Source organism: Fusarium fujikuroi, chromosome FFUJ_chr02, assembly GCF_900079805.1.
Source record: "Fusarium fujikuroi IMI 58289 draft genome, chromosome FFUJ_chr02".
NCBI classification, from domain to species: domain Eukaryota; kingdom Fungi; phylum Ascomycota; class Sordariomycetes; order Hypocreales; family Nectriaceae; genus Fusarium; species Fusarium fujikuroi.
The window spans coordinates 743,102-764,543 of NC_036623.1; the positions used below are offsets into that span (position 1 = coordinate 743,102).

At 48.8% G+C, this 21,442-nt stretch overlaps 8 protein-coding genes, besides 1 other annotated feature; 4 read left to right on the forward strand and 4 right to left on the reverse strand.

Moving 5' to 3' along the window:
* Positions 1-977: 977 nt before the first annotated feature.
* Positions 978-2,208, reverse strand: FFUJ_05053 (uncharacterized protein; the record flags this gene model as incomplete). XM_023571588.1 has 2 exons in its annotated part: positions 978-1,847; positions 1,912-2,208. 2 exons carry the CDS (start codon positions 2,206-2,208, stop codon positions 978-980), a joined length of 1,167 nt encoding a protein of 388 aa, XP_023425870.1.
* Positions 2,209-3,337: 1,129 nt separating this feature from the next.
* FFUJ_05052 (ROG1-like protein) lies at positions 3,338-6,607 on the forward strand (the record flags this gene model as incomplete). The annotated part of the gene is made up of 1 exon (XM_023571589.1): positions 3,338-6,607. The coding sequence occupies one exon, from the start codon at positions 3,338-3,340 to the stop codon at positions 6,605-6,607; it is 3,270 nt and encodes a 1,089-aa protein (XP_023425871.1).
* Positions 6,608-7,359: 752 nt separating this feature from the next.
* Positions 7,360-7,449, reverse strand: a tRNA (tRNA-Ala).
* Positions 7,450-8,226: 777 nt separating this feature from the next.
* On the forward strand, positions 8,227-9,124 carry FFUJ_05051 (uncharacterized protein; the record flags this gene model as incomplete). XM_023571590.1 has 2 exons in its annotated part: positions 8,227-8,669; positions 8,734-9,124. The coding sequence occupies 2 exons, from the start codon at positions 8,227-8,229 to the stop codon at positions 9,122-9,124; spliced, it is 834 nt and encodes a 277-aa protein (XP_023425872.1).
* A 330-nt stretch (positions 9,125-9,454) lies between these two features.
* FFUJ_05050 (uncharacterized protein) lies at positions 9,455-9,994 on the reverse strand (the record flags this gene model as incomplete). XM_023571591.1 has 2 exons in its annotated part: positions 9,455-9,655; positions 9,707-9,994. The coding sequence occupies 2 exons, from the start codon at positions 9,992-9,994 to the stop codon at positions 9,455-9,457; spliced, it is 489 nt and encodes a 162-aa protein (XP_023425873.1).
* Positions 9,995-11,302: 1,308 nt separating this feature from the next.
* Positions 11,303-12,655, reverse strand: FFUJ_05049 (Survival factor 1; the record flags this gene model as incomplete). XM_023571592.1 has 4 exons in its annotated part: positions 11,303-11,395; positions 11,471-12,272; positions 12,327-12,542; positions 12,633-12,655. 4 exons carry the CDS (start codon positions 12,653-12,655, stop codon positions 11,303-11,305), a joined length of 1,134 nt encoding a protein of 377 aa, XP_023425874.1.
* Positions 12,656-14,318: 1,663 nt separating this feature from the next.
* On the forward strand, positions 14,319-16,457 carry FFUJ_05048 (probable GATA type zinc finger protein asd4; the record flags this gene model as incomplete). XM_023571593.1 has 4 exons in its annotated part: positions 14,319-14,482; positions 14,623-14,701; positions 15,129-15,323; positions 15,372-16,457. The coding sequence occupies 4 exons, from the start codon at positions 14,319-14,321 to the stop codon at positions 16,455-16,457; spliced, it is 1,524 nt and encodes a 507-aa protein (XP_023425875.1).
* Positions 16,458-17,363: 906 nt separating this feature from the next.
* FFUJ_05047 (related to histone H4) lies at positions 17,364-18,090 on the forward strand (the record flags this gene model as incomplete). XM_023571594.1 has 6 exons in its annotated part: positions 17,364-17,503; positions 17,563-17,594; positions 17,649-17,664; positions 17,735-17,822; positions 17,880-17,942; positions 18,004-18,090. The coding sequence occupies 6 exons, from the start codon at positions 17,364-17,366 to the stop codon at positions 18,088-18,090; spliced, it is 426 nt and encodes a 141-aa protein (XP_023427146.1).
* Positions 18,091-18,785: 695 nt separating this feature from the next.
* Positions 18,786-20,123, reverse strand: FFUJ_05046 (uncharacterized protein; the record flags this gene model as incomplete). XM_023571595.1 has 2 exons in its annotated part: positions 18,786-19,654; positions 19,997-20,123. The coding sequence occupies 2 exons, from the start codon at positions 20,121-20,123 to the stop codon at positions 18,786-18,788; spliced, it is 996 nt and encodes a 331-aa protein (XP_023425876.1).
* Between the last annotated feature and the right edge of the window lie 1,319 nt (positions 20,124-21,442).

Genomic DNA, 21,442 nt, shown 5'->3' on the forward strand with positions numbered 1-21,442 from the left:
CTTTTGTAACAGCTTACCATAATGTCTAGTTCAGCACAGGAAGTGTCCCATCAGTCATGCAGTATTCTAGCCGGGGCCGGTGCTTGAAAGTCATACTGCAGAAACTTCACCAGGATAGTCAAGAAGGGCCCAAGTGGGAGTCCCGGGCGCTCCATGAGAGCATGTCGACTGCAACTGGTAAGTGTTGGTCCCTTGACCAATATGGTGGTAAAGAAGGACAACCTCTGTTATCGACTTGATGCGAATCCAATTTCATAGCATCACTTTGTGTCGATGAAATTGAGCAACTGGTCAAAGAAGAATTTCCAGGACAATCTCAAGACAAATCACCATGTAATGGGACGACGCTCGAGCAACTCCTCTCAACATATGATATCGGAAAGGTCTTCTCCAGAAGCAAAGAACAGTCGTTATCTCCCCTTCCCTCTGAGGTAGCTCCAGATAAGGTAACTAGTCAACTAATACTCTGCTTTTGATTTCGCTAACTTTAGGTTAGATACCGCACCTCTGGTCATTGTTAACTGAACTGGCTGGCATATGGAACGTGTATTGCGATGAAATCGCCAGGTTGTTACTGGGTATTCTCCTCTTATCTAGGAGACTTATATCAAGGATAGATACGAGACTTGTCTTCTGAGGGTTATATATTTATTCTTCCCAAGGGTCACTGCGAAGATCAGACGCTGAACGTTTAGTACACTGTTCATTCTTGAATTTTTGCAATCGCAAAATCGAGAGCAATTATGTATCCATAGTGTTGCAGACAAATTAAGCAATATACAAGTAAATGGAATTGTTAAACTGTTCAACGTTCCTTCATAAGTTATGCATTTTCCTAACTTCCCAAAGTACCACACCATTACGGTTGAGATGCATTTGACTTGTTTTAATTCCGAGGTGTATGACAAAACTACCGTGTGTATTCACTTCCGCGGAAGCTGGATACTTGCTTCATAGACCTTTGTACGCGTATTGGGCTACACGCGGCTTCCAGAGATACTCGCTTTCTGGCAGTTGATTATCTCGCCGGTCGAGAGCACACGAATCCCGCTGTCTATTAGCCTCTGTGGTGGTCGTTCCCAATTTAGTACCTTACCGCCTCTATCCCGGATATCCTGCCGCTTCTCATACCAGTTGTCCACTGTGACGAGGGTTGTCTGCCCTTGCACAGTTTTTAAAGAAATGGTCTTCTGCGGCGGCTTAGGCATTTCCGGCCATTCAATGGGCCTTGGGACGTTGCCTAAATGAGAGTATCCTTCCCGGCATTCCCGCCATTCTTTCAACATAAGTTGATATAATTCGACTGGATGGTCTAGTTTTACCTCCGGATGCTTTACCCATTTTAACCCGAGGTTACCGAGGCTCTGATCTTCGTGGGGTATACTCCTGAGACTATCATCCTGAGTAATAATCTCATAGGTGGTGAATATAACACCTTTGACATCGTTTCGGTCCTCGACGTAGCTCTCACCCTCCCCAGGTGAGGGGCAGTTGATGCGGGCTGCAAAGTTGAAATCAAAGAGCATGATAGAGTCTTTCGGCTCGTCAATCAGGAGGTTTCGTGGGGCGATATCCTGGTGTGCAATGCCATACTCAAGATTCAAGTCATCTACAACCTTTATGAGTTGTTGTAGCCACTTGAGCTTGAAAACGCGTGATTTGTTCTGCTCTAGATTGCGGCCAGGGACGTAGTTGCTAGTGAACCCGACCACGCGACCCTCGAGCTCGTCGACGACAACCCGGTCAAATGGAACGATATTTGGGTGGTGTGGGAGACGCATCCATAAGTTCATCTCCTTCCAGGACATTTGCGCATATTGCCACAAGAAGTAGTATTTAAAGACAGCCTACTTAAGAGTTAGTTTTATGAAAGGGCAATACAATCTAAAACTGGTGGTATCTAGCTTTCACCTTTTTAGCAGATCCCTCTGGGCAAGGGGGATACGCAACAAGGTCCGCGTCGGGACCAAGCCTCTCGAGTTCCTCAAGCTTGTCCCGCCGAACAGTCCGAACTCCTTCTGGGAGGCAGGCATCGGGAAGGGATGGATAGTGTACACAGCAGGTTGGGTCATTTTTCGAGTCCGTATATGTTGAGTTGGTCTCACCGTTAGGCGATACGCATAATCTGTGAATATCGGGTGATAGTCGATCACTATGACGACTGAATAGTTCAATGGCGAGGTTCTCATCGTCCTGCTCACCGTCCATTGTTACTGAGACAACTCGTCTCTGGTCCCAGTCGATAATATGTCAAGTGCTTGGTCCGCCAACTGGGATGTCGCCGCTCAAGGAAAAATACTTGGAGTCTTTGTCAATCATGTTGCTGTATTTTATGGCAATTAAGGCATGAAGATGTAAGAAGTAGGAATTAAGGTAGGCAAGAAACCTCAGGACCTTGACCTAAGCGACAGAAATTTCCAGGTAGATATAGCCCAACCTTAGGGGACTCTTTGCTAAATCCTTTCAAGTCTTCAGTTTTCTTGCTTCTGAGCCGCAGATGCTGGATGAATGCGTGGTGAGATGTATGGCTCGATTATCTTAGTCAGCCAGAGCCGTCCTTTTCACACCCAAGGTGTAACTACAAATGACTGTGTACTTATTGAAATCGGTTTCAGAGGAAGAGCAACTAGTATGAATTCTAGGGGTCTAAATGGATGAAGTCATCCAGAACTTAATATTAAGGTACGGAATGGAGTAGCGTTCTCGTTCAAAAATGACCGCGTAATGTGGAATGAGAACGCCCAACAGAATTAATTCAGTTGGCCCATCGCAAGCAGCCCAGCTGATCACTAAACCCGACCTCACCTCACCTCACTCAGCGGGAAGCTCGGGCCCCTGCAACTCCCGTAGGCCCCTAAAACAACTGCCCCGCCATAGGAGTGATGTCGACGCTCAGCGCTGATTGGTTTCCGTCGTTCTCTAATGACCGGTTTCGACGGAGCGAGATTGGAGGACACCACAGAAACAAGGGCGAGCTTACCGTCATTGTACATACAATTACACTGCATGTGCTCCCATGTTTTGTTTCTAGACCCTTTTTCTGCCTGTGTCTTTGCCGTTCTTGTATTTCTGTGCTTTTCTCTATGGTCACCACTGTTTACGAACTCGGCTCCCTCGGTTGAGGTCCCCTTTCACCGTCATCTTTCTTTAAGTCGACTATTCCTTTAGTTTCCTGCGACAGTTGGTCTTGTGCTTCGAAACAAATGCTCAAGGCATGGTGACGTCAAAACCTAACTTCTAAGATACCTCACCTTCAAATGCTACAAGCTTAATCGAGCACGTGCAGCTTCAAATCAGAACCACGACGACCTGACATCCGCCTGCGCGCTGCGACGAGATGCTTCTCCTCCATCAAGTCGGCAGCCTCAAGACAGGCGAAGTCGTTCGATATACTATAACATACATACCTTCTCAAGACAGGATCTTACCGTCTCCTGAGAAGCTCTTCCTGCGCGTGCGCAACACCTCGGCCATCGCTCTCCGAGCCGCTTTCGTCCACGGACCGTATACTCTCTCCGCCGCCGCTTACCCCGCTGCCTTCAACCCCAACGAGAAGTTTGAATATCCCGAGCGTTATGGAGTGCCAGAGTTTGAGCCCATGGTCAAAGCGGGAGGCTCTTGGGAATGTGAGCTTGTGGTTCCGGTTACAATCCGACAGACTGCTGGGCTAGGAAGTCATGGAGGTTTTGGAAAAGCGCCAGAGCATGATCATGAAAGCGCCAGTTGGATTGTTGAGGTCTCTTCGCAGATTCTGTTCTCGACTTCTGCTGCTGTTGGCTTCGAGGTTGTGTTGGCTCGTGACAAAAAGTCCTTAAGCCTCAGCAGCTCGAGTCCGGTGGTCGGTGGACAATCCCAAGTTCCCCAGCCTGGAAAGATCAGCGACTACCAACAAGGTGTAGAGGCCAAAGAAGGGCATCATTCTGCGCAGCCACGAGGTGTCTTTTCTCGCGCGATACAACTCAAGGTCGAAGATACTGCAGCACTGTGGAATACTCCTAGACTACCAGGCTGGGATGACAAAGGAGAAGGGCGCGCTGAAAAGCGTTCAGGTGCAGATCAGCATGTAGAAAGTGTCGTCAAGACTGGCGATCCCGAAACAAAAGGTGATGAATCAAAACCAGAGAAGCCCAAAAAGAAACAGAAAAAGGTCCACATGGTGGTCCTGACACATGGGCTGCACAGCAATCTTGGCGCAGATATGCTCTTCATGAAAGAAAGCATTGATGCAGCTGTCAAGCAAGCCAAGATCGATGCCAAGGCACGGCGGGCCCGGGAGCGAGCCGCGAGGAAGAAATCAGGCAATGGCCTTGTCGAATCAGATTCTCACGATACAAAGGACATGGACAGAGTGGAGGGTGAAGATGATGACGACGATGATGATGAAGAGGTTATTGTTCGTGGTTATTCAGGCAACTCGACCAAAACTGAACGAGGAATTAAGTATCTCGGGAAGAGGCTCGCTAGATACGTCCTGTCCATGACATACCCAGATCAGCCATTCCTACCGACAGGAAAAGGAATGACGGATGCTATAACTCATAACTTTGATAAGCATGATCCCCAGCAGAAACCGGTGCACAAACACAGTACTATTCATCTCGGCAAGGATGGGGCTCATCTTCACAAGGCGGAACGTCCATACAAGATTACCAGCATAAGTTTCATTGCTCACTCACTCGGCGGTCTTGTTCAGACCTACGCCATTGCATATATACAAAAACACTCACCACAGTTCTTCGACCTCATCAAGCCAATCAATTTTGTTGCTTTGGCTACACCATTTCTGGGGCTGAGCAACGAAAACCCTCTATACGTCAAGTTTGCCCTGGACTCTGGTCTCGTAGGTAGGACAGGAAAGGATCTTGGTCTGACATGGAGAGCTCCCACACTTGCACGGAGTGGTTGGGGTGCTATTGTAGGAAACCTAGGAGAGACAGCGCATAAGAAAGTTTACGGGGAGACGCAGCCAGAGTCGAAACCGCTACTAAGAATCTTACCGACTGGCCCTGCACATACCGCGCTGAAGAAGTTCCGAAACAGAACTGTGTACTCCAACGTGGTCAACGATGGAATTGTACCGCTTCGCACAAGTTGTCTTTTGTTCCTGGACTGGCAGGGACTCGGACGTGTTGAGAAAGCTCGACGAGATGCTGGCTTGGTCGAAACAGTCGTTGGGTTTGGATGGGCTGAGTTGACAGGCACAAATCAGGCTCGTCAGAAGCAACTTGGAAACGGCTCAGCAGGACAGTCTGGTGCTTCATCTCCCAAGACTCACGAAGATATGCGCGAGGTTCCACAGCCACCGAGCACGGCTATGGTTGATGATGACAGGGCGAGTCTGCGTTCTGTGGCCACGCCATATGGCGATGAGGTACCGTCTGACTCTGCTGATTCTACCAACAGCGGACCACTGGCGGGATTCTTCAACTTTTTTAAGAGCAATGAGCCACCAAAGCCCCCCAATGTGTCGCAGAAGCAGAAGAAGATATACTCCAAAAGTCAGACTCTCAAGCTTGACGAGTTGGCTGATGGCAGTGTTGACACTGCTGCTGAGACCGCTTCGACTAAACAGTCCAAGGTTACAACTGGTCATGAGGGCGAAGATGAGATGACTGCTCCTCCAAGGACGACTATCTTTGAATCTGCTGGTGATCTACTCAACCCCAAGGTACCCGATGTCGAGTACCTGATCGATCCATCAAAGCGACCGCGAACTATCTTCCATGACCGTGTTTATCACCCAGCTGATATACCTGGTCCACCGTTGAAGAGACGTCCTACTACATTGGTCAGGAGGAAGACGGGCCAACGACAGAACTCGATAGGACAGGCCTCTACCAGCAGCGCGGATTCGTCGCCTTATCCTCATGTGAATCACGAGGACAGTTCATTGTCAGCTAAAGACTACGATGATACAGCGAACACGAATCCCGATAAAGATATTCATGAAGTTATCGACACTTCAAACATGCGAGTTGAGGAGAAGATCGCGAGAGCCTACCACAAGGACCTGTCCTGGAGAAAGGTTCTCGTCAAGGTTGAGCCTGACGCTCACAACAACGTTCTGGTCCGCCGCATGTTTGCCAACGCGTACGGCTGGCCTGTCATCAAGCACTTAGTCGATGCCCACTTCAGCGACTCGGCGGCCTCTCGTCTTCGCGACGAGGACGAACACAATCGCGAGCGGGCCCGCAACATGAACGAGCCTCCTGACGAGCATGGAGCCGAGCTCAAGAAGAGTCGAGACAACTTAGCAAGTATGACTCGAACGGATAGTGAGTCTCGGGAAGCTATGGACAAAGTATCGGATCTGCCGAAGCCACAGCAGTCCCAAAGAGGGAGCGACGCATCAACACACCAGCGGCCTAAGGCGGAGCGAGCGGACTCAGTGACATGGAGCGAGCGAGACTGGCACGATAGCGATTGTGAGAGTGATCTCGATTTTGGAGGTGATCTGCCTGCGCCAACGTCCCCGTCGGCGCTTCATCAGCAGGACAAGGGCAAAGAGGCGCAGGGGCCGTCGGGCGGGTGGAACTGGGCGGAGAAGATTGTGGGCAAGGGAGCTTCTCGGGCGAAGAGTCCCGTGCATGAAGCTAAAGATGAATAAGTCTGGGCTTTTTAAAGATGCGCATTGTATTATACGACTATGGATTGAGAGGAGATGGGAGTTCATACAGGATAGAAGGGGCGTTGAAGCGCAGCATGTCAATACCACGACAATGAATCTAGAGTCAATCCAATCGATCAATACACGGAACACCAATTCCAGTTTGAATACGTGTCCTAGAACTCGCCGTAAGAGCTCGAAGAATTAGCTCGGAGCTTGAAGAAGCAAAGCTGTAGGTCTCAGTTCCCATGTCTCAGGTACCAAACATCTGGGAGCACTAATCGGTCGATTGTAGCACCAAAAAAGGCAAATGAGGCTTGAGTCAAAAAGAATCTCCATGATGCGAACTATGGGGAAGTGGGCAGACAGCTTCTGTAGGCTAAAGACTGTGCAGAGTCGCCCTGCATAAAGAGGCTTTTGGGAGGTGTTCGGTATGGGATGTCAGAGCGTTGGGATCGAGATCTTTATGAGACATGGCTTGAATGATGATGAGAAGACTATGGACATATTTTCAGGGGAATTCGAGTTGTTCGATCGTGTAAAGTCTGGTGATCTGAAAAGATTTGCTTCTTGAGAAGGGCATTGTGAATATGCATGTTGATCAAGGGACATCTAATAAGGTTCAGCATGTGAACCCTTGAAGTTAAACTCAAGGATCCATATTACAAAAAGCAACCGGCTATTTATTATATTAGTATCAGATGCAAAAACGGCAAAAAGAAGGTGTAACAGCGGAATCTAACCGCCTTTGTTGGACGAACAGGGAATCGAACCCTGGACCACTCCCAGATTATTCGGATGAAATATGCTAAGGGAGTATTATACCACTAAACCATTCGCCCGAGCAATTGTTGAAGTAGAAGCTGGAAATGTGTGCTAAGTCGGTGGTTTGTGAGAATTGGTGATAGTGTCGATTTATGGTGGGGTTAGAGGTGAAGTGGGGGCTTGAATCGTGCAGGCTGAATCTCTTGGCCATGGCAGTGCATTCAGAAGATGCAGATGCAGCAGAGAAAGATGGAGACTCTTGTATTTATAAGGAGAAAAAAAAAGAAGAAAAAAAAAAGAGGTTATTGCAATGGCATTAATAGAGTGTCATGTCCTATCAAATATCCTCGTGGTAATAGAGAATACACAGAAATCGAGAGTCGATGCACGTGTAAATCAAGTATTAATCTATTCTCCAACCATGACGACCATGTGCGTCACCGTCCATGTCTCTCTGGGCTGGGGGCCTCCAATTCCACTCCCAGCCAGCCCAAGCAAGCAAAGCTCCAGCTCCAAACAAACTCCAAGTTCGGGAGCTCACTAGAAGAAAAAAAAATCATCGTCGTCAGCTTCGCCACGGTTCTAGCCCATCTCTCCCATAGAATCCCTGTGCAATTCCTCTCCCAACCAAAGTTGTTGAGCTGGAGGCAAACAATTCCTCTCTACCAGTCGCTTTTTTTTTCTCCTTCACCGGCTTCCTTTCTATATGTGCGGTTCTTGCCATAAAGATTTATATTACGGACGTCATGCTACGATAGTTTAACTTTGCTGGTTCTACGATTCTTCTTACGGCGAGCTTTTCAACTCTCTCTGACATTACTCCCTCTGGCGCATTGCAGCAAACGACTGCCAAGATGATGAGATTGTACCTCCTACCGCTCTCGACGCGGCGAACTCTCCTCTATGCGAAACGACTCGAAGCAAATACTGCGCCACAAGGCAGAACATATGTCGACAAGGGCACTGCCTGGGCAGCCAAGACGTGGGCGCAATGGGAGAAGATGGAGTCTGGATGGAAGCGCAAGGTCGTCGATTACGGTAACTACGCTTTTCGTCGCATCCCATATGAGGAATGGGGTTTGAAGTCTGTGCCGCCTCTGTCGGTGAGACAGCGTGGGAAGGAGGTTGAGATGAAGGAAAAGGTCGACTTGTGCTTCCCGAGCTCCGTGATACCGCCGAACAAGGCGGAGGGTATCCTCAAGACTCTTGCGACGGAGCGTCAGGCGCTGCACAAAAAGAGGCTTGTGTGGTGTATTGTCGGAATGCCGATTACTATTCCATTTGCGCTTGTGCCCATGTGAGTACATACCATCTTCTTTGCTTTTTTTTTCCTTCTCGATCCGCTGACTAACACACTCCAGCATCCCTAACCTGCCCTTCTTCTACCTCGTCTACAGAGCGTGGTCGCACGGCAGAGCCATCTCAGGTGGAAAGCATCTCCAATGGCTGCTCGAGAACAGGCTCCTACGCCTAGCTCCCTCTGAGAAGCTCGATCAGCTCTACGCACTACATGCCCCACCAGCCGAAGAGCCGGACAATAAGGAGCGTACCCTTCTTACACAAAAGGAAGTTCAGACTTTCTCAGACACTCTTGACATGCCGGCTCTTGAAGTGGAGCTCGAGAGGGCTATATGGCAGGTCGAGCAAGCCGTCCAAGACCCAGATAGTCCGAGCCCACCTAAAGAGAGTTCACCTGGTGCAGCTGCCGAGAAACCAGGGTCCACTGAAACGGTGGACAGGAAAGATCAATGAGAAGAGAAGAAGAATTAGTTATGTACGCATGAGTTTTCCTCATGTTAGACGATGTATGATACCTATGTACTGAGGCAGGAGTGTGTTTTGGTACGGTTAAAGAAACGGTTGGTTGTATTGTAATGTATTTGTGTTTGTATTAGACTGGAGTGAATACCTAGGAAAAGGCAAAGGTAAAGGTAAAGGAAAAACAGGCGTAAGTACGCGGGTATATCTATAGAAAAGGTCCTCTCCCCAACGCGCCGCGCCTAACAAATGTTGGCGTAGTGATACAATCGCAATTATCATAAAATTCATGGCTCTTCGTTCATATTTGCCCTTCGGCGTAAGTCATAACGTATCAGCTGCTCTGAGCATATCGCGGACCTTGAGAGCGGGGAGAAGCCCGACGAGACCCATTGCCAGCACCATCCGTCTTGTCCTGAGACATGTGAGATCTGGAAGACGGATGTTGCTGGCAATTCGATGGGCGTCGGAGAGTGAGAAGTTGAGGCCGAGGTTCTTGAGACCGGGCATTGAATACAGACAGTTCTAGAGGCTGTTAGATAGATTCTTGGTGAGATGTACTGAGGCATAACTTACTCGGCTCTTAGGTGGTGCTTTATATCCCATGACAGCAGCTTCAGCATATTCATACTGAACAACCTGAGCGCTCAGAACATGTCCTCTCCAAGCATCCGCTGCCTTTACGCGGAGGAGTCGTTGAGTGAGAGTGTGAGATCCAGGAGGGCCTCGTCGACTTCTTCTTCGGCGCACAATACGTCCTGAAGCTGTGGCATATTTGTTCTCGGGTCCATTGGTCGAAGGATTGAGAGGAGATGGAAAGACTGGGGCGTACGAAGACGCATTGTGATAGATACAGGCGACCATTATTGCTGTTTGTTTGTTGTTGTTTGTTTGATGGTATTCAGTATATTGTCTGAAGGATGAAAAGAGAGGAATCTCGGAGGGAGACCAAGTTATGGAATATTACTCTTGAGGGAGATGTAAAAGAACGAGGGATGGTGATACTATCTGCACAAGAGGATATCCTCGAATCCTTATATTCAATTCCTCTCGAGTAAAACTGACACTAGTGCCATCACTCTATCCTCCCCAAGCCATGTAATTAGAGAGAAAAATGATCTCCAGGGGCTGGACGGCCCAAGACTATCAGAGTAAAACATCGATGTTCTACATTAGAGGAATGCTCTCTGCGCGTATAAGTCGTGACCCTTGACAAAGATGGAGGTCTCCACCAGCAAAAATGGTTCGGTTCGATGTGGAGGCTCAAACTCGGCTAGTCAGGTACAGAACGTGAGCTGCAGCGACTCAGATGATCAGGCACGGAGCACTAGAAAAAGCAAGGAGACGTGTAGACAAAAAAAGGAAGTCTGAAGAGAAACTACTGCAGGTCACAGCAGGAAACGAACGGGAAAAGAGACTAAGAGATTATGACGAGACAGACACCAGCGGGCGAGACATGAGGATCCTGTGGTGGGAGTGGAGAGGCTCGTGTCTTCTTTTTCATCCCTTGATATCGTGGGCGGGGGCCAGGAACAGAGACCTGACCTGATAAACTGCCAATATTATTGGCTTTTCTCCCTCAATTGTTAAAATCTAAAGTTAAGAGAGCCCCTTCAGTTGTAGAATATATCCATTCTATCCATTGTGAGAAAGGTTTGATGGGGAACTAGACAATGGGACTGTGGGAACGTGGTCCATGATCTCAGCTAACGAGGGGGAATACAATGATCGTACCCATCCATTATTTATCGGCCCGCGAGCTACTAACAACAAGACCTGAACTTTACGCGTCGAGACGTGTCAGTCAAAATAAAGATCGGTTCAAGCTGAGCTAGCCTACAACTTTGGTTGGTTGGTTTGTTAGTTAGTCAGTTACTGCAACATAGAACAGATAGTTCAAAAGCTGAAAGGGCATCATTGTTCCATCTAAGTTAGTCCTAAGCGAGTGAGTTGACCAAGACCTGTCTGTCCGTCTCCAACGCCGACCCTTCCCCTCCCCCTCCTTCTGATCAAGCCCGATTCCGACTTGAATTGTCCGATCTGATTACTGTATTACCCAATGTTTGATGCAAAAGTCGTACTCTGAAAAACAATAAAACCCATTGAGGTCCTCAAGAACGACACCTGAAAAGAAAGAAGTGGCATCGTCTCTTACTCTATCGTGTTTCTACCTCATGAGATGAAAGTAGCTTCGGTAAAGATGGTGCCCTCCTCGACGATCTCCTCATCTCCAATCTTCAGCTTCAGGGAGAGCTTGGGATGGTACTATAGATTTTACAGTCAGCAAGGGGGTTAAGTTCGGACCAGTCTCTCGGAAATTAAATAAAGGAAGAACCGTACCTGATAGATGTAGGGCTTTGTGCCAGCTGCAGCTGCGACAATGGTCTTGACGAAGCCGGGGACTTCGGCCATGACGTCAACTCGATCAACCCTCTCTCCGAGAGATCCCTCGACCGATGCCTCGACGGCTTTTCCGTCCTTGGTCTTTCCGGCCCAGGTGTATTTGGCGTCGCTCGGTTCAGGCCAGTCATTCTCCGAATCCTTCTTGACCTGAGTGTGCGTGGCCGTGTTGTCGACACCGCCGATGACAATCTCGCCATCCTTGACAATACCACCCACGTTGACGAGGGTAGAGCCGTACGAGGGAGTGCTGGTGAACTCCATCAGCACAGCTGAATAGGTGGGACCCTGAAAGTTAAGAAAGTTCCATCGAGATGCAGCGTGGTGCGGCTTCATGCCCTGAAGGGCGTAAGCGAAGAAAGCCTTGCCCTTGAAATCCATGGGACCTTCCTTTGTGGTGATGGTGCCCTCAGCAACACAGCGAGGCCAGAAGACGTGTCGCATAGATCCCCATGGGTTCTCAAGGTCGGTACCGTAGAGGGTTGTTCCTGTGGTTCCGGCCTGGAAACCAGGTGTAGAGCGGGTGATCTTGAGGTTGACGATGGCGTTGGGGTCGTTCATGCTCTTGATGGTGTAGTAGGTGCCATCCTCTGACAGCTCAATCGCGCAGTCGTCGGCGTAGAAACTCGTCTTGTCCTCGTTGAAGTCGTGGTTGTTGAGGGGTGTAGAGGCCCAGAGGTGGGGCTTGGAAGGGTCTGAGCTAAAGACCTTTGCGTTGAACTGGCAAGTCGTTCGGATGCCACTTTGAAGACATTAATTAGCAGAAGCCGTGTGATATTAGAAACTCGCAACATACGCCACGTTACTATAGATAAGCTGAGCAAGGGCGATGTAGCCGTTGTCGCCAAAGATGTAAAAGGTGTGTGTCTCAACAGACGTAGAGTCCATAGCCTGCCACTTCAGGTCATTTCGAGAGGTCTCTGTATAGGGAGTCTTCTCAGCCTCTGTAGCGACAGACTTGATGGCAGAGGGGCCGTAGATAGGCTCCTGAGTGCCGGCGACATTGGCCAGTCTATAGCGGTCAGTATTTTTACATGAAGCTCTCCAGGGTCCATCTCATGGTGGGGTCAAGAAGGATCTGAGGGGGGAGTTTATAACGTACTGTTGCTTCGCCCAGTTGAACATGATGAACGCGTATGAGGGTGTGCTTTGTATGTGTAAGAGGGAGAGAGAAACAGAAAGTAGGGATCTGCTTCGAATGAGGTTGATGGGATGATGGGTCGAGAAATGAAGGAAATGCTGGGGACGTCGTTAATTAGCCCAAGGCTGGCTACGGTACGGCATGGATGGATTGGATACTAGAGCTGCAGTCCCAACTATCGATGTCACTTGCACACCGCTGGGCCTGCTGTTATGTGGCGGCACCCGCTTGATTTTCCCGTGGGTCATGGAGGGGTACTTGGATGATACTGTGGCTGGTGTCAAAATCGATGATGTGGGGAATGACGTGTGTTGAGCATAAACGCGTACCAAGACGCGTCTATCCTTTACAGCGTTTTTTTATAGTAAAGTACAGTGTCTTGTATGCACGTTACACTGCTGTAGAGTGTCCTCCTTACAGCGTGTTGAGAAACATGAAGACAAATGTGCAGTCTTGCGCCACGCATGTCATTGAATAGGAGTAAAACTGCTTATTTAGTGTTGAAGAAACTAATGTGCTAATGTAATTCCCGTAGCTTCCGGCATCCACTTATTGTAAATCAGCGCCGGGCTGGGCTGGTAATCTCATCTCAAAATCATGCCCAAATGGTCCCATGATGCTGAACTTACCCTACAGACAATCCTTGGAATTTTCAGGAGTCATGACAAGCGAAAATTGCTAATAAATTGTCTATTCCAACTGGGAACATGGTTTTATTGTTTCTAACTACGTAGTATAATATAACATACTACGTAGTTGCTTCACGATGATTGACCTGGTGGTATCTCTGTCGTTCAAGGTAGTAATGGATGTCCTCGGTCACAGAACAACGAGGGGAGATATCACCAAGCAGTCGACTGATTCCAATTGTCAGAAAACAATGACTTGTCCAAAACATCGAGAAGAAGCATAAATGTCTACCATACGAGTCACAACCATACAAATAATAGTCTACGTTCCGTGCTCCTTTTATAAGTATAACCTAAGGCATACATAAATACATATATTCATCAACAGGAATCAATTTACAGAGTAACTAGTATCGACATCGTACTCGATACTCGATTATCGTATCTACTTAATGGTTTCGGGTATACAAACATAGATACGAAATGTTAAAGTTTACCTTATCTTATCCCCCCGGCAGGGGCAACAAAGGAACCAAGTAAAGTTCCAAGGCACTGTAAAACGACCAATCAGAAGTCGCCTTTACTTATTACCTGCAGTCTAAAACCCTTCTGCCCGTCATCTACTGAAGCGACGCTGGGGGCTTCAGTGCGCGACGCGCTCGGTCACTGGACTCGATTTGACTTCTGATCCTAACCTTCCAAATCCAACCTCAAACTTGTCTCTTTCCTCATCAGCCCAGACCAGCCCAAAACTTTACCTTGTATCCTCCAACTTTACACCAAATCACGAATTATAACCTCGCGATTGCCACAGACACATCAGCCTTATTGCGCCTCAAAGTCATCGACGCTTGCCCTTGCGCGTCAGTCAGAACTTAACTGCCGAGCAACCACCATCTTCACAATCTTTATCGAGCATTATCGATAACATCCCGCGCGCTTCTCCCTATCGATTACCTACCCTACCTACCTTGCTTCATCAGCCCTGTATCCCGTCGTTTTGCAGGCAATTGTCACCATGGAGGAGGACGGGGCGCAACTCCTGCAGCAGACAGGACTCGATCCTATTTCTCGACCAGACTCGACTTCGACGTCTGCATCAGCCTCATTACCACACGTATTACCAGGCATTTCGGCCCTTGCTGCTGCCAACGCTGCTACAGAAGCGACATCTCAACTAAGGTAAGATAACCTATCAACTGTTCGTCATTCGAGACAATGAATGCGCGATACTGTCGACTTGCGCTCGAGCCTCATCGAACAAAAACCCTCCGACACCTCCATTACCAAAAAATTGATTGTTAACTAACCCCTGTCTGCAGAGCATCGGCCGCTCCGTCGCCCGCAATGTATGCCACTGCATCACCTGCCGCTACGAGTGGGGGATCTGGAAGTACAATGGTAAGCCGCGACATATTTCATTATCACAATCTTATCAGCACTTCCCCCGTTGCACTTTATATGCTGGGTCTGCAGCCGACATATGTCATTTCCTGCAATCTTATCTCTTGAGAACGGATGCATCCTGTCACGTTTTTTGCGGCGCCAGCTCAGTTGGCCCGGCCTTATCGCCGCCGATTGATACAGTCACGTGTCTTATCTCCAAACCTTGCCACACTAATCCCTTACGGGATGGTCGATGGATCTCGGGCTTATCTGGCTTATCAAGCGCAGCCAGTTACGTTGCAGCCAAAGAATTTTACTCCATCCTCTTATCGTGGTCGAGATAATACTCATCGCTCTCCCTCCCGCTTTCGCATTGCACTGCACTGAACTCACTTTACACTCAACAACCGGCACCATGATGGCAACTAACGGATCAACGCAGCCTACCTGCCAAAATTGCAGTACCTCTACAACGCCATTATGGCGTCGCGACGAATTTGGCTCGGTTCTGTGCAATGCCTGTGGCTTGTTCCTCAAGCTGCATGGTAGACCCCGGCCAATTTCGCTCAAGACAGACGTTATCAAGAGTCGCAATCGAGTCAAGACAATGCGCCCTGATTTGGCGAATAAGAAAAAGGTTAGTGCAATGCGCTCAGAGGCATTGCGCATCGCTAACGCGGACTAGCAACAACAACAACAGCAGCAAGCAGCTGCGCAAGGATTCCCTACGACCGATGCAAATGGATTCGACACGACCGGACAGGCTGCTGCCGCCGCCGCACATGCTGCTCAAGCCGCGCGACGAGCATCCCAGAGATCGAATGGTCACGACGGAGCCGACTCACCAATCTCCCGCACGGGTACGCCCTCTATGTACGCGCATGGCCTGTCCCAGTTTATGGTCGACGACCCTTATCAGACCGGCTTTGTCGCAACAGGGGAAGGTCGCGCGTCATCTCCCACGAACGGGGATCGCAAAATGGACGCGCCACAGACGCATGAGCAGCTTATTGCGCACAACTCAAGCCTGAAGACGCGGGTCAGCGAACTCGAAGTGATCATTGAGCTTTTCCGAGGCCGCCTTAGCCAACTTGAGCAACAAGAAGCTGTCGTTAGAAGCGGACAGCAGTTAAACCAGTTGCGCTCTCAACTGGAGCAAACACAGGAGAGCGAGGCTCAGCTACGCCGACAGCTCGAGGATAGCCACCGACGAGAGAGTAGCCTCAAGCGACGTCTAGATGACCTTGAGCTCGAGCTTCAAGCTTTCCAAGGAGCCAGCTTGGCCCCTGGAGAGAGACCCGCTAAGAGACCACGTACCCTTGAAGAGCCCACAAAGACACAAGCAGAGGCCGATATTGAGGCGGCTGCTGAAGCATTGCTGGCTTCGGAAGCCTCTAGACCGAGCGAGGCTGTCGAATCTGCCCCTGTCGTAGATGCTCCTGAGCCAACCGAGCTACCACAACATTCTGAGGGCTCAAAAGAGGATTCTGTTCCCAAAACCGATAATGAGATCGAGGCCGCTGACGTTCCGATTGATCCTAACATGCCCGTAATTGATGATGTTTCCCAACCTGCGGCCGCAGAAGAAACAACGAAAACGGAGGATGTTGAGATCCCTGACGCACCCGATGCATCTGAAGCACCTAGCGCGCCTGAAGCAGCTGAGGCAGCTTATGTCGCTGCCACTGCTGAAGCTTCTGCCACCGACGACGCCTCTCCTGAGGCTACTGAAGGGACAGAAACTCCTGCGCCCGCTACTGCAGCTACATGAGAAGAGTGATGTTGTAAACGTCTCCGATTAGTAACGAAATGAACTTGATATCCGCGTCAGTCGTTTAACTGACGTATCATTTGTCATTGATCCAACGCTACTGTCAGATTCATTGCTCGGTGTCTCGGGCACCAATTACGACTCATCTTGATTTATACCCCCCCGTGCGAGGCGTTTATCGCCTTTGCCTTTTTTCATCCTTTTTTTTTCATGATATACCTCCTAGCGGCAAGGGCAGCGAGGATTCTAGGCGTTTTGGCCTGTTTGTTTCCAAGTACAAGAGATGATTGAGGGGCATACAAATGTTTTAATGGGATGAATGCGAATGCGAAACTCGGTACGAGGATTCAGTCAGTCTTGGGAGTGTGGGACTTCTCGGGTGCATGCATGTGCGAGAGAGGAGATGGAGAATATGGTAGTTGTCCAAAAGTTTAGCTGCTCTTGCAATGGAAAATAGACCCTGGCTTTGATTCATCACTTATCTGATATGATATTGATAGCATACCTAACTCGTGAAGCATGGCGTAGAATGCGGTAAGCCTCAATCCGTTAGGTAACTCGGACCGCCAATTTATTCACCTGCATGATTGTATCCATGCCTTCTCTCTCTCTCTAAACTAAGGTAATTTCTGGTCTCTTGAATTTCCTGTATTGCCTGTCTTTCGTTCTCCTGACAGTGATTGCCAGTGATTAACTGTCGCAGTCACGTGCTCCAACAAAGATGATACAGAGTAACAGAATAACACAAGGTCCCCTCCAACCAACACAGAGAGATCACGCAAAGTATTCATTCCATCGACAAGATCCCCAGTATCAGCTCTGCCGCTTCAGATCGCAAATTATCAGGGCCAGTTTCACATTACTCAATTCACTGGTGTTTATCCCATTCTCAGCTCACGCTTCGCGATGCCCACAGTACCTACTCGAGGTGGCCCCTCGGGATCGCGGCCCACGTACTCAGGCGGAAAGGTTGTACCTTTCCAGAAGAAAGGTCAAGCTATCCGTGGCGCTTCTGGTAAGACGGTCCTAGGAGGTCGTCGCCATCGGTAAAGTCAACCCCAAGGCTAAAGCAAGACAGTGGAATTGTATACTAACAGCCTCATAGCAAAATTCTTCGAGATTCAATTCAAGGAGTCAGTAAGTTATACCACTCATCTCTCCCTAAAGATCACCGCTAACAAAATAATCCAGCCAAGCCCGCTATCCGGTTAGTGAATCATATCCACCTCTATCTACCTGAGACATATGAGCATCAATACTAACATTGTGAAACATAGACGCCTAGCGCGCCGTGGAGGTGTCAAGCGTATTTCAGCTGGAATCTACGATGAGGTCCGAGCTGCTCTTAAATCGCGTCTTGAACAGGTATGTAATATGCGTACAGTGCTTCATTTGATCTACCTGTACTAATGTCCTTATCAGATCCTCCAGATGTGCGTTATCTACGTCGAATACCGAAACGCGAAGACGGTGACAGTGCATGACGTGAGTTTTTTTGCACTGGCTGCCACTGTTTAAGAGCACTGACTGACAAACATATTAACAGGTCATCCACAGCCTTTCGCGTTTTGGTCGACCAATCTATGGTTTTGATCCAGACACATACGATGGACAAAACAGACCCAAGGCCTAGATTCAAATCATTCCAGCGAAATCGGCTTTTTATGTGTCTTTCATTTGATATGAGCGGTGTTGGGCGTCATTTTCTCGCATTGTTTTTAGCATGTTGGACCAGGTTGCGAGTTTAATACCATGAGCATTTGTGGACGGATAGCGAAACAGAAAAACTGTCATACGGAAAAAAGGCATAGCCTGTTCAGGAGAATCGAAAGATTGATTGATATTGGTCATGAGCTGTGCCATAACCTGATAAATTATGAACTTCTGTAAACGAAAGGAATATGGTATGATCTGGGGTATCTCAAGTGACAGTACGAGTAGTAGGTACGGCATCAAAAAAAGAAAAGAATATGAAAAAGAAAAAAAAAAAAGAAAAGAAAGAAAGAAAGAGAGTCGCTCCTCCGACCATTACATGCTTTCTCCGGTAGCATCTTTGTCTCCCCTGACCCAGAGACTATACTCTAGTGTGTCCCCTCTTCTAGTGGTATCTTTGTAGCTGTTTAGTGGTTGTAACTTCTTTCCGTCGAGTGCATCGTCTTCTGGGGTATTCGTTCAAAGCAGTCTTTAAATCTTCTCCTTGTCGTCTCCCATTCCTCCTCATCTCATCATCGTCATCTCGTGTAAGCGCGTCCTGTTGATGACGAACTCGTCGATAGATGTTCTTCATCCCTGGATCATGTGGAATGATGGTTGGCCAACTCATCTGATCTACCTCCTCTTCTTAACCAAGTCCCAGTTGGACAAGATACCATCCAAAGCCCTGGTAGCTCGAACCTCATCACGTCGGAAGGGAGCGTTGAAAATGCCGGGAAGGAGCATGGCGCTGTTGGCATGCTCTTGGGCGAATCCAACTTCAGCATCCTTTCCACAACGTTCCTTGGTAACACGAACAGCCTCCTGGAGGAGATCCTTTCCAACGCCCTTTCCACGGTAGTTGAGGTTGGTGGTCCACGCGCGAATGACACCCTTGCCTCCTCGCAGAGAAAGCGATCGTCTGCGTCTGTGGTTAGAGGTCGGGTTGGGCTCAAGGCGAAGAACGAGGGTCCCGATGATGTCTTCGTTCAGTCGAGCAGCCAGCAGGGTATCCTCCTCTCCGTCATCAGCACGTAGCCAGTTCCATCGTAAGCGCTCAGCCAGGGAAATATAACCGTTGGCCAAGTAACGAATACCCATAAGGTAGCTCATGATTACGCCACAAGAAACCGTCATACCGAGTCCTGAGTCACGAGTAACGCCGCCGAAGTGATAAATGGCAGCCAGGGTTGCCGATAGGCCAGCAAGACAAAGCGGGTGGAAAACGAGGTTCAAAGAGGCTCTTTGGCGCATCTGAGCAATCGAGTCGGCAACGAGGCGCATGCCCTCAACCTTGTCTTGAGGCTTGTCGAGAACCTCAAGAGACAACGGCTCGATGTCATCGTCGTTGTCGAGACCAAAGTATGGCGTAGAAGCTGCAAGCGGAGAGGGAGATGGCGGGACAAAAGAGGAAAAGGGAACAGATGGACCGAATTGCGGGGTGCTGGTGGCTGAAGTCATTGCCGAGTGGAGGACAAGGTTGGCGCGGAGGAATGTGAAGAAAGCTATAGTTGCGATGTTAGTCATGGTGTTTTGATTTACACATTTTGGCTCCGTCAAGGTTTATTTGTTCCCAAGCCGGCCGTATTGAATATGATTCATGACGGAAACATAACAACAAAATCCATGGTGTCTAGAGCTCACTGAAGCTACAGAACGAATAGTCCCAACGCCTAAACGTCGAGTTCGTGACCACCAAGTCTAGCCTATGATCTGTCGTGTGCTCAAGGTTGTGACCAGGGTAGGCTTCGATGGTGGCCATAGTAACCGAGCGACAGGGGCCTCTTACACCAGGACAAGGCCCTGAAAGAACAAAGAGAAAATTGTAAGAAATCAGAGAAACTCACCAGCACTGGTCTTCAAAACCGGAACAGCACCAACTCTATCGACAACTGTGCTTGGGTGGCAGGTCCTCAGATCAAGCTCTCGAATAGCAATATGCTGAGGACCTTCCATGGTGGTGTAGGTGGCCATGGTGAGATATGGCGTATTAGACTACCTTAGATAGGTACTGGAGGTAGAAAGGAAGAATAAGATAAGAGCAGTCAAAGATGATAGAAGGAAGCCAGCCTTCAGAAACAAAGTGGACTGGGGAAGACAATAAGGGTGTAATATAATAGGATGATTAGAAAGTCGAGATGTGATTATGTTTAACAAACAATAGGTCGAGGGAGGAAGAGGGAGACGGGAGAGAAATAGATCGAGACGAGTCCGGGGGAAGAGGAAGAGATTTCAAAGTTTCGAGAAGGGTAGGGTCGTCAGCTCCTGCAAGTCGAAAAATAGGCTTGGGAACGACCCGACGCTCTGGTGGCCGTAGCGTCTTTTTCTTTTTCGAATGCGACACACTCTGCATTAAGATCCTTGCATAGTGCGGCGCTGTCACGGCGTCGAGGCCGGATCCCTGGGCCCTTGGCTCATCCCTGAACTCGTTGGTTGGCGCCTTTCTGCCTCTATTTCTCTCGTGTGTGTCTGTATCTCGCGAGTTTAGAGAGATAAATGGTCTGTTTTGTTCCCTCTAGCGTGGATGCGGGATGGTGGAATCACTAGTAGCTGATTCTAGGCGGGTTTGCACATGTGGTAGTGGTGGTGTTGATGTCCGTCATGGTTGCGTGACAAGATACGCTATCTCGTCGAGCGATATCAATCGTCGTTGGCCCGGTCTCTCGAGAAGGATTCGGTGTAGTGGTGCACTTGCTGTAACGTACATATGTACTGTGGTTCCGTCACAGTATCTTCACTTTTGATAATGATACCTATGCACCCCTCTTTTGCCTTATCTTCAAAACCTCACCCAATAAAAAGCATATCTTGTCTCTTTACCGTCGTGTCCCAAGTTCAGAGCTTCACACTTCCCCTCCCAATGTAACTAATCATCAGTAACCAACCTCATCAGAGGCGTTGTCTCTCGTCTCGTCTTTTTGTTGAATGACACAACAGGGGGCATTTCAGCCTTCAGCCCCTCATCTCCACTTGGTTCCCAGCAACAAACGACCAGAAGCGGGGAGCCGAGACGACCAGCGGCCCAGAGCATGTTAGTTTATCGTTGGTGCCCTGTAGTCTCATAACGTTCAGGTTGGCCCATGCGAAATCGAAATTCCACAAGCACGCGACGGCCAGTCAATTAAATTTGATTTGATCCTGCCTTGACCATGCTTGGGCCCCAGCTGTTCGATTGGAAATAAAGGGCTCACCTGGTCCCGGGGCAGGTTATAACGCAGCCGAGTAAGGCATGATTTCAAGGTGTGAGTGGACACACTGATAGCCCGCCTACGTTGGCTCTAAAACCAACATCT